Source organism: Pogona vitticeps, chromosome 1 (genome assembly GCF_051106095.1).
Source record: "Pogona vitticeps strain Pit_001003342236 chromosome 1, PviZW2.1, whole genome shotgun sequence".
In the NCBI taxonomy this organism is placed as follows: Eukaryota; Metazoa; Chordata; class Lepidosauria; order Squamata; family Agamidae; genus Pogona; species Pogona vitticeps.
Window position 1 is genome coordinate 142,646,667 of NC_135783.1, and position 12,436 is coordinate 142,659,102.

Sequence of the window (12,436 nt, forward strand, 5' to 3'; positions counted from 1 at the left end):
AATATCAATGGCAGTGAGTCCAAGTAAATTTTATTGCCAGCTGCTAAGGCAGCAGATGGAGCTCAGTATATTGACAGCCCATATGTCTTCCTATTACGAAACTATAAGTAGAGAAAATGTTTCATCGTGTGACAGTCTTGGAGTCCTCTGTGCAGCGAGACAAAAAAATGGTCATTGGCACAGGGGAGTGATACAGCAGTTACTTTCTGATAACAGAGTGAAAGTTTGGTTTATGGACTTCGGCATCTGTCAAGCTGTGCCTTCTGATGGCGTTTTGAAGCTTCACCCAGCATTCATTTCAGTGCCTAGGTTTGCATTTCCATGTGCATTGTCATGTCTTACTGATGAGGATGAAAGTGTAAGACATAATCAGCTAGAAGAGTTTAAAAAGGTCCTATTAAGACAAAGTGCTGTTTATGTCCATATTGATCTATTTAGTGCTAATGAGCACTTATATTATGTTACATTACGTAAGAATGATGCTGTAGTGAATACTGCATGCCCATCTCAAGAAAATGATGTGATCCCAAAATGCCATCCTTCTTTAAATGTGACTGTCTCTTGCATGGGGGGAGACATAATAATCCCTGGTACAAACCCTGTCTTTGGCCACTGTGTTGACAGGAGTACTCCACAGTCAGAATATTCTTCATATCAAAAGTTATCTGGTTTTATGTGCAGTCCTTTAACAATCCCTTGCAGAAGATCAGAAATGAAAATAGATTCAGTTTGTGTTGCTTTTCTAGCATATGTCTTAAATCCATCAAATTTTTGGATCCAAAATAATGATCATCTAGATGATTTTGAAGACTTAATGAAACGAATTTCAGCTGTGTATGATGCAAGTGAAACAGATGATAAGATTCTGGAAAACCCACAACCTGGACAGATGTGTTGTGCACGATATTATGAGGACATGCATTTCTATAGAGCTGTCATCATAGACGTTGAGGATAATAGCATTAATGTTTGTTTTTTAGATTTCGGGAATACTGAGACAGTGCCACTCATTGATGTGAGAATTTTGCTCCCAGAGTTTCAAGAATTACCAGCCCTAGCCATATGTTGTTCACTTGCTAATGCATTTCCAGTGTGTGATGTATGGACTAAAAGAGAAACTGATTTCTTCAAAACAATTGTAGTTGACAAACAACTCACGCTTCATCCCATTGCAAAAGAAGAAAATAAATACATTGTTAATGTGCAGTGTATGAATGGCACAGAGCAAGATGATGTTCTCATGCTTATGGTTCAGGCTGGATATGCAGAACATTGGAAAATGAAACAAGATCCAGTTCTGAAAATCATTAGAGGTTCTCAAGTACAACGCTCACTTCCTAAATATAAAAAAGTAGAGGTTAAATCAGTTACTCAGAAAAGTAAAGTAGTGATAGGTGTCAATGCTGGTCAAAATAGGAAATCACGGAATATTTTGCTTATGAAAGAAAAGCATACTGTTACTTCCCTACAGTGGGAAACTGTACTTTCCAGTAAATGTGGAAAAGCCTCTGGAAAATTTAATAAAGAGAGGCACTACAAAGATTACCAGTTTGAACCAGGAACTGTACTTGATGTTGTATGTTCTCATAGTGCTTCACCAGGTGACTTTTCATGTCAGATACGCAGTCAGCTACCAGAACTAGATAACTTAATGGAACAAATACAGTTTCACTACAACACTAATAAGACCCCATATGAAAATGGACAGGTTGCCTGTGTTGTGAAGCATTCCAAGGATGGAAAATGGTACAGAGGTGTTGTATTGAATCATCTGTCCCAAACAGAGGTTGAAGTTCTATTCGTAGACTATGGTAATAAGGAAACAGTTTTCCTGAGAGATCTTCAAGCTATTTTCCCAGATTTTCTGATATTGGAAAGTCAAGCATTTAGATGTTGTATTGGTAGTGTCACTGAATCCTTAACATTTGACCCACAAAATTGGAATATGGAGGCATGTCATGATTTTCAGCATTTTGTGGAATCTGCCAATGCAATACTGACTTGTACAGTTTCTGCCCTGGTTGTTAGGCTTCCAAACCATTTGTATCATGTAGTTGATTTGCTGACTCCATTTACCAATTTGCAACAGTTTCTCTTAGAACGTGGTCATATCCAGTCTTGCTCTTTTGAGCTTACCAAATCACTGGCACCATCATTCTCTCTGCGCAGCTTTTGCTATTCCTCTTTCAATATAAAAATTGGAAGCGAAGAAGAGATGTGTATAACCCACATAGGAAGTCCTACAAAAATCTTTTGCCAGCTGAGTAGAAATGCAAGTGATCTAGACAAAATATGGCAGAAGATTGCAGAAATTAGCCAAATACCAGCCCAACCAAACCAAACAAACACATTGTGCTTAGCCAAATATGTTGACGATGGCCTTTTCTATAGAGCTTTAGTATCTTCTGCAGGATCTTTAGATTACTGCCTGGCGTACTTTGTCGACTTTGGAAATAAGGAGTTGGTGAGAAAGAATGAATTGCTTCCAATTCCAGATCAGGCTTCAGAGTTACTTTTCACTCCTATGCAAGCTATCAAATGTTACCTTGCAGATTTAAAAGATACTGAAATTCCAGTTGAAGTAAATACTTGGTTTGAAAAGAATTACTTGGGAAAACAGCTGAAAGCAGTAATTGTAGCTAAAGAATATGATGGATGGTTTGGTGTGGAGTTGTCTGATGGAGATTTAAGAATAAATAAGAAAATCAAAGAATTAATAAAAAGCAGAAAATGTGACAATAAGTCAGAAGTTACACAGAAGTGTGCAGAGAAGTCAACTAGAGATTTTTTACCTGAGGTAAAAAATGCAGATAAAATGAAAGTCAAAAATCAAGTAATAGAACAAGAGAGGGAAAGAAAAAAGGTAAAGCCATTTAATCAGAGTGGTGACAAGTTACATGCTGAGTATGGCAAAGAAATTGTTGATTTGCAGAAACAACGCAGCAGGCCTGCAAAGTTGCCAGCAGCTAAAGAAAATAGATGTACATTTTTGCAAAATATTCAGGGGCAGAAATATCAAAGTTCATACGGAGAATGGAGTACTGAACCTGCTGATTACCCTACTATGCAGTCCAAGGAATTGCTTGCAAATAATGCAACTGCATCCCATGTATTAAAATTAAACTCTTCTGGACAAGAAAGGAATAGGCGTGTCAAGCAGAAGTACATGTGTCTTCGACAGCCTAATATTGAGCCACATTCCAAAGCTTTAGGTTATATTTCCTGTATAAATAGTCTGTCAGATTTCTATATTCATTGTGCAGATGATGAGAATAAAATTGTGCAGCTTGCTGATAAACTGAATGGAGGGACACTTGTCATAAAGCCAGAAACAGATGGTGAAATTGAGGAAGGTGACATTGTTCTAGCAGAGTATGAATATGATTGCTGCATATACAGAGCTATTGTTAGAGAAGTTAAATCAGAAAAATCTTTTGAAGTGGAGTTTATTGATTATGGTAACAGGTCAACTGTGAATGCATCAAAAATCTATAAGATGGGAAAGATTTTCTTAAATATACCAAGACTCAGCATACATTGTTTTCTTAGCAGAGCAAAATGTGAGTTCCCAGAGAAGGATTGGAGCAGTGATACTACTGCCTACTTTGTCAGTAAAGTAAATAATCAACCAGTAATATTTGAGTTTTTGCAACAGCATGGCGAACAGTGGGAGGTGGATATATTCTGTCAAGGAATATCTGTGGTCAATGAGTTAATGCAAAAAGAAGTCAGCTTAGGTTTACAAAGAAAGCTTGTATTAAATCTTGATCAAATCAGGAAACCTCTGCCAAGAACAGATGCTGACACTGATAGTAATTCCCAGAATAAAAAACTAAAAAATCAAAATGCTACAGAAAGTCATCCTAAAGTTGCCCGCCAAAATGTAAAGCCAGGACAACTAGAACTATCTGAAATAGCCCATGTTTCGAGAGAAGGACACTTCTATGTGAAGCTAAGTAAGAATGAACAAATACTGTCTGATTTAAATATGATGGTTGCCCAAGAAGCAGAGAAAAACTCCTTCCTTGAAGTGGAAAATATTGAAGAAGGTTTAGAATACCTGACAAAATCAAAAGCAACTCTCCAATGGCATCGCTCTGAAATTATTAAAAAGTATGTTAATGAAGAGAGTATGTTGGTTTTTTTCATGGATTTGGGAAAATTTGAAGTGGTGTCCCTTCGTGACACACAGCTGATGAGCGACAAGATCAGAAGTATCCCTAGGAACACAGTTCTTTGTAAATGGATTTGTATTAGAAATCTAAGTGGCCTGCCTTTTGAGAGAGTGGCAGAGATAATAAAATGTCACAAGATAAAGATCTTGTTTTTGAGATGGCTAGAATCTGCTTTTATTTGGGAAGTAGAAATACTTATAGATGAGATTATGCTTTCTGAATTTTGGAAACAGTCTCCTTTGTTACAATCTTTAGAGAGTTGTAACTTATCAGACAATTTACAGGTAGATGGAAGAGTGCAGTTGAAGCAAAGTTCAGTTTCATGGGCATTGTTCCAGATTAATAAAGAGTATCCTGTGTTTGTTACCTCAGTCACTGATCCTTCAGACTTCTTCGTCCAGCTAGAAGATTCATTTGAAGCACTGAAAACATTATTTAAGCTCCTCTCCAATCTTCCAGAAAACCTGCCACCTGTGCCACATGAACTTATTGTTCCTGGTGCCTGTTCCCTAATAAAGACTGGCGCTAACACAAAATGGAGCAGAGTCGAAGTGTCTGAAGTCTCCAGAATCTCTGGTCAGCTAACACTTACTTTGATTGATTTGGGAATATCAGCTACAATTCCCATCTCTGATAGCCACAAATTAAAAGTTATCCCAGAAAAACTTATTACCTTACCACGCTTGACTTATCCTTGCTCTTTGTCTAGGGTGTCACCTGCTGGTGGGGAGTGCTGGAGCAATGAGGCAAAACTTAAAGTTCAAGAATTTCTTGGTAAGCAAGGCCTGACATTTAGGTTCAAACGTTACCACCCTAAGCCAAAACTAGAAGTAGATGTTTTCTGCGGGCCGAAGAATGTAGCAGAAGTGCTGGTTGCATCTGGTTGTGCTGTATATAGTGAGAGTGCTTCCTCCCTTGGTTCCATCAGTTCTGCAGAACGTGGTCTGCCAAATTCACAGAATTGCTGTGAGCCACCCAAAATATGTTGCCAGACAAAATCTGCTGCGAGGGTTGCCTGGCTATCAGGAGAGGAAGAGCAGCCACAAGAATTAGACCTGCTCTTCAAAGGCATTTGTAGCAGAGGTTCAAGACAGAGCTCAAAGAGTTTAAGTCTTAGAAAAAAAGATCGGCAGAAGACATTCTTATGGAGTAGCAGAAGAAACAATGGTCATCTTAAGTGTGACCCGAGTTTATTTGGTCAGTTTCAAGCCACAGGGACAATTGGGAAAACCTGTCCTACTAATGTGCTGTCAGAGGTTCTATGTGAGATGCAAGCCCTTTATCAGCAGACCACAGAGACTGATACTCTTTCTGAACTGACCACAAAAGTTGATGGGATGCAGATATCTGAAGAGAGTAACACGTGAACATGTCATGAGAAAGGTCAGTATTATTATGTCTTTAAAAATAGCTCTATAGCTTATTAATTTTTACTCTTTTTTTCTGACATAATAAGAACTAAGTGGGGCCCAGATCTGACTTTAGTTTAGGCTGAGATCCAAAGAATTGTTTATACGGACCTATGTGGGTAAGTAACAGCTATGAATTCAGAAACTGGGAAACCAACAATAGTGCTACAAGCCGTTTGGTGGAACCTCTTCCGAGTGTGCATATGACTGAATTTGAAATCCACCATAAATGGGCAGGCAGAGCTGAATCCTTTCCATACGACTGTTTTTTTAGATTTACTTTTTGAAGTACAGTGGTGCCTTGCATGACGACAACCCCGCTGTACGATGAATCCACAGGACGGTGACATTTTTGCGATCGCTATAGCGATCACAAAACGATGTTTCCTATGGGTTTTTTTCGCTGGACATTGATTAGGTCCTTGCTTCGCAAACCGTTTGTTTGCAATATGACAATCTTTACAGCTGATCGTCGGGTTCCTAAAATGGCTGCCCTGCATTTTCCACACACATGCTTTGCAGGACAGCCATTTTAATAGCTGATCGGCGCTCTCAAAATGACTTCCCTATGGAGGATCTTCGCTGGACGACGAGGTAATTTCCCCATTGGAACGCATTAAACGAGTTTCAGTGCATTCCAATGGGGAAAGGCTTTTCGCATGACAACGATTTCGCTTAACTGCGATTTTCCTGGAACAGATTATTGTCATCATGAGAGGCACCACTGTAAGTGGCTTTTCCTCCCCATGGTGGTTACGTCTGGTCATGCAGTTAGGAATGGGCAGAAAATATATAAGGATTTACTGTGGTGAGATCTTTGGCTGACGTGATAGATTTCCAAGAATTTGCAGGTTCCAAGGACTAGCACTAATGAAGTGAGCTTCAAATAATCAGCAGTGGGCTACTGGGTGGAAGAATTGAATTCAGTTTAGGTACAGTATTTGAAACAAAATTTGAGGCTCAGAATGTACTAGGAGGTGTTCTGTCTTGATTACGTCTTTTACACATGGCTGTTTGGTGGCTGTGTGTTTCTGGTTTTAAAAAAATCTTAAGTAAAACTCGCAAAGCTTCATCCCTTTTTTACTGGGAGGAAGCTACCTTTTAAAGAAAGAACTTGGGAGGAGGCATTCACACTGGTGTTGATTTGTCTCATTCCCTCTCATGCATGCTGTGATTTCCTTCACCTTACAGAAATTTAACTGTGTAAAGGGTCATACCTTTGTAGAATTCCAAGAAGTGGAAGTTCAGTGAAGTCTATGCATTCCTGGAAAGGGTTATATGTGGCCAGTGCTTTAGAAAGTAGGCATTAGCAATTTTAGATCAGCTTTTTTAAAGTAACCATTATTTTTTTATTTGTTTATTTTTGGAAATACACCAATAAATACCAATAGGTAAATAAGATCGAAAAATCAGTTGTTGTAATCTACTGGAGGCATTTACTTTCCGCTCATTCTCAGCAAACTACATATGCATACGTTTTTATTTTTCATAATTTATTTATCATTTGCTTTCCAGATTAAAATATAAACAAATTGATTTCTACATTTGGAAACAAGTAAAGAATCCGCGACACTCAACTGATGAACTTCCATGTGAAAAGGACAGAACATAGGTTAAAGTTTTATATGCCAAAAATTTAACTGGAACTTTTTTTAATCACTGTTCTTTAATCCTAGAACCAAAATCTATGGATTTAAAAGTAGTAACAAGATTATAATATTGACACTGAATTGGACCTAATGGCTGAAATTTCTGGTGCTTAGCATAGTAAGTTGCACATAAAGTAGGCCTGTTGACTCAGTGAAAGGAGTTGGCTTACCAAATTCCCACTGATTCAGTGGGCCTACTCTAGTGTGACTTACTACACTAAACAACAGGTTTTCATCCTTTGTTTGATTTCCTCATGTACTGCCAATTTTTTTCCACTCTCCGTTGATTTAAGTGTGAGTTTTGATACGATAAAAGGGGAAAGGAGAACAAATTTATTACTTCTTGCTATCTTCCAGGGATATTGGCATCCTTCTCAACAAAACATGAATGATCCAGTTAAAGTCACAAAAAATGTAACCAATGTTTTCTTATATTGCTGAAACCTATATTGTTACGCAGTAATCATTCACAGTAGTATTGTTTGGAATTTCAAATATGGTCAATGATAATCAAGCCTTTGAAACACTGACAAAATATACGTACTCTTTACATTTCCCTATACTTTTATTTTATGAGCTGTCTTTGATCCCTTAATTGGTAGGGAAATGGCACAGAAATTAAATAAATATATTTTTTTCTGTAAGTCAAAATTGCTTATCAGGCTTTGTTTCCTAATCTGTGATCTATGCATTAAAGTGCGAAGAAGATCTAGATTCTAGTTTGTCATTATGACATTATTGAGTTTTGTGGAGTTTTGCTTCAAACACACTGTTTTAGGCCTGCCTGCTTAAGTCTTTTCAACTTAACATTTTTGTCAACCAAAAGCCTGAACCTGATAACAAATGTCAGAGAACCTAAGTCCTTTCATTTTAATGGGACTTCTTTTCAAGTAGGGTATTATGCAAAGTGCTCTTTTGGCAATATATTTCCACACATTGTTGGAATTCTCATGGTGGATTGAATGAAAGGCATACTTACGGAATGCAAAAATTAGGATGTTATCAGATACAAGAGTCTGTTTATATTTTGTACCAATTATGTATTTCACATAGATATAGAAGGTTGCAGTATTCTGTTATTTGGTAAGAAGATAATCTAATGCTGAATATTGATTTTGTTTTTAGATATCTTCACCTGTTCACAATTCTGATTTCATAATTTTAAATTAGCTTTTATTTGCTTACAACGTCTTTATGTGTTCACTGGAAGGGCAAAGCTTGTTTATGGCTTGGTTCATTCTCCTGGAAAGAGTATTCCCCAGTCCCCAATTAATTATATGGTTTATAACAATTTTATGCATAATATTGGTTAGTGTCTCAGTGTATCTGCCTTATCTGTGACATGTATTTACAGGAGTGAGCTAAAAATTACCTCCCTAAGTTCAGAAGTAGTGTTGGTTCTGACAGGTGCTGCTGTAATTTGGAGACCAGATAAATTCACCCTGTTTTAATATTGGGTTTCTTTTTGAAGCTTCCTGCAAAAAGAATGTGGTGGTTTCCTTTTGTTTAGATCTATATGAACCCAGACTCTTATTTGTATAATTTAATGTGCCGTTGGAGATTGCTGTATATGGATGATTTTCATAGAGCTAATTTTATTAACTTATGAAGAAATTGACAATGCATGTTTTCTTGTTGAATACACTAGAAATATACTAGAAAGATGCACAAATACTGCAGAATGTGCATAGAATGTATGATACTTTAGTTAAATAAAAGAATCTTACCTAATTTCATTGGTCTGAAATTCATATTGCAGTCTCATTAAAGTCATGGCTTACTTCTGCATGAGATATTAAGGACTGGGGAGAGTAGGTGGTGCGTTTTTCTTGTCACATAGTTCAGAATACGGGAAAAAGCTATAGCTGATATTGTTCTAGCTGAATAGTTATTTCAGCATTGAGAGGAAAATTCAGTTAGTTATTTTGGCAATGCTGTGTATCTATGTTTGTGCTGGAAACTGTTATACGTCTATAGTAGAAAAGACACAATGGAAATCTAAAACTAATTTGTATACACCACTCTGATGAAATAGAACAAGCCCAGCCCTAGAACACCCTTTTCTCATCTTGCTCTAGAATGGGGGTTGTCAACCCCCGGTCCGCGGCACGTCCCCCCGTGAGCGGGGGGTGCCCCCATGTGCATAGAGCTCACTCCACCTAGCCGGTACACAGTCCAAAAAAGGTTGGGGATCGCTGCTCTAGAAGAACCCATATTCCTAAGTTCCCTTACAGTGATGCCTCGCAAGACGAAATTAATTTGTTCCACAAGTCGTGTCATATTGCAGAAATTTCGTCTTGCGAAGCGCAGTACTAATGGTTGTGCGATTTAAAACAAACCCCACAAAAAGGGGGGAAATTTGTCTTCCGAAGCACAACCATAGAAAAATTCATCAACAAAAAAAAATCACAAAATGCTTTCATCTTGCAAGTTTTTCGTTGTGTGAGGCATTTGTCTTGTGAGGCATCACAGTACTTCCAAGAATTCTTGTTCCTTATTAATTAGCTACTGTAGCGATCACCCTTGGCATGAATATTCATCAGAGTATTTGCATGAGAGGGGCCGTAGCAAAGGGTAGAGAGACAGGGGTTTTGGGGAGATAGAGAAAAAGGTCAGAAGATGGAAGAAAAAAGAACTTGATTGAGAGAGGATGTAAGTACTTTACAAAGGAAGAAGGAGGTGGGGCTAGCCCACTGTAGCCCACCTTAGCCTAGCTTAGTTGTGTTTTATTATTTTAATGGGAAATAGTTATTTTATTTAACTGTAATCTTTGAATAGTTTCTTTATGCTAAAGCTTGTGCAATATAAACTGATTCTATGAAACTTTATTTTTCTAATAAAAATTAATTATAAAAATCCTTATAAAGGACTGGTCTCTTGAACAGCAGGGTCTGGTTAAATCCAGGAAGTGGAGAGGGCCACAAACTAGCTGTCTTTAAGAGTCCTACCTAACTGAGCTTTTGTGAGTTCTAAGGAATCACAAAGCCCATGTGTCTGTACTTGCAAAGTACTGGGTTAAAGTAAAGTGTTCTTTTAAGGTCAGACTTGTTCAAACGGCTTACGCTATGCACTGCTGAGGTCTTGGGACTTGCCCCAGCATAAAGGTGGTAGGTAAGTGGCCTATCGAACTCTCTGACCGAGTGCTAAGCGCTCCTAAGGGAGGCTAGTGCACCATGTGGTGCGGGGGTGTGTGTGTCACAGACCGGGGGGGTGTTGATGACCCCTGTTCTAGAGCAAGGTCTGTAGTTTGGGTTTGAGGCAGAGAAAGAATTTAAGGAGCGACTACTCAGAGTGTTATCGGTATTAAGATAGAAAAGGTTAAAGGAAAATACTGAAGCTTTGTGTAATTTTAAGAATGTGCTTAAGAATTATTCCTGAAACAAGTTGTAATCAACAAACCTGTTTTTATTTCAAAGTTAAGTACTCAATGGACCTCAGTCTTTCATAAGAAACATAGTTGGTAAAGAGATCAACTGGTGGCAGCGAGGAAAAGGGCATATGGGATACCTGCATGAGCTCTGTGTTTGGTGAAACAAGCAAGGGCCACGGGGTAAATGTCACAGCTACCCAACTCTCTTCCTTTCCTCTTCTCTCAAGCTCTCTTCCAATTCCATTTTGATTTAAGCCTCGCTCTGAAAATGTTATGTAAGTTTTTAAACCTTCCCCCCCTTCTCCTTAAAATTCAGGCTTAATTGGTGACTAGTTTAAAATGTAACTTCTTTTGCTCAGAGATTTCATAGGTAATTCAGTTTTCCTAGCAGCACCAGTTTATGGAACTGGGATTCCGATTAGGATGGATAAAGGGGGAAAATTTAAAGCCTCCAAATAAAGTGTAGCGGTGTCTCCAGCCTATATGTTTCCTGAAAGGATATAGGACATGTAACCAATGAAGGGGATAAGAGGGCAGGTCCTCTTATGGATTGAGAATTGGTTGAGAACCAGGAGAGTAGGTGTCAATGGGCAATTTTCACAGTGGAGAGAAGTAAAAGCGGTATGCCCCAGGGATCTGTCCTGGGACCGGTGGTTTTCAATCTGTTCATAAATGAACTGGAGACAGGGATAAGCAGTGAGGAGGCCAAGTTTGCAGATGACCTGAACCTTTTCCGGGTGGTGAATACCGGAAGGGATTGTGAAGAGCTCCAGAAAGATCTCTCCAAACTGGGAGAATGGGCGGCAAAATGGCAAGTGCATTTCAATATAAGAAAATGTAAAGCACATTGGGGCAAAAAATCAAAACTTTCAGTTGATGGCTTCTGAGCTGACGGATCAGGAAAGAGATCTTGCTGTCCTGGTGGACAGCTCGATGAAAGTGTCAACCCAGTGTGCGGTGGCAGTGAAGAAGGCCAATTCCATGCCAGGTATCATTTTAAAAAGGGGGTTGAAAATAAAACAGGCAACATAATTCCATTGTACAAAATGATGGTATGGCCGCACCTGGAGTATTGCATACAGTTCTGGTTACCACACCTCAAAAAAAGACATAGTGGAAGTGGAAAAGGTGCAGAAGAGAGCAAATAAAATGATGACTGGGCTGGGGTACCTCCATTATGAGGAAAGGCTACAGCATTTGGGGCTCTTTAGAGAAAAGGTGCCAGGGGTGTGTGTGACATGGTTGAGATGTATAAATTTATGCAGGGGATGGATAAAGTGGATAGAGGGAAGCTCTTTTCCCTCTCACGCAATACTAGAACCAGGGGACATCCACTCCAATTGAGTGTTGGGAGAGTGCGAACAGACAGAAGAAAATATTTCTTTTAGAGATGGGGGTATTTGTATTAGTATACGGATATCACCCCCATAGGTGCAGTTAACAAGGGTCCGCCCTCCCTGGGGCCAGACCGACCACTCGCCATTCTGCCACTGCTGCAGGCTCCACACTCCCTCCCTGTTGTTCCGGAGCTCTCCATGGATTAGCCACTCTTCAGCCTGGCAGAGAGGCTCATCATCCCGCCTTCTGCTGGGAGTGGCTAATCCACCGCGGGCTCTGGAGCGATAGGAAGGGAACACAGAGCCCACATTGGTGGTGGACAGGTGAGTGGTCAGTCTGGCCGCAGGGGGCCAGACCCTTGTTATCTGCACATGTGGGGGGGATATTCGTATACGAATACCCCTATCTCTAATTTCTTTATCCAGCGTGTTGTTGGTCTGTGGAGCCCCTTGCCACAGGGTGTGGCGATGGCATCTGGCTTAGATGCCTTTAAAA

General features: G+C 39.2%; 1 protein-coding gene across 10 annotated transcripts in view; it reads left to right on the top strand.

Annotated features, from left to right (window-relative positions):
- Positions 1-12,436, top strand: part of TDRD15 (tudor domain containing 15) — a 93,592-nt gene that overhangs the window by 11,790 nt on the left and 69,366 nt on the right. Inside the window, exons 3-4 of one of the 10 annotated variants that reach the window (XM_078388763.1) lie at positions 4,885-4,949; positions 7,100-8,964. The exons of 6 other annotated variants lie outside the window; for them this stretch is intronic. In XM_078388763.1, coding sequence (XP_078244889.1) covers positions 4,885-4,920 — 36 coding nt within the window. In that variant the 3' untranslated portion in view covers positions 4,921-4,949; positions 7,100-8,964. Of the gene's footprint in view, positions 1-2; positions 5,559-7,099; positions 8,965-12,436 lie in introns of those variants that run through there. 3 more of the 10 variants (XM_073002172.2, XM_073002175.2, XM_078388766.1) reach the window with 3 other exon arrangements.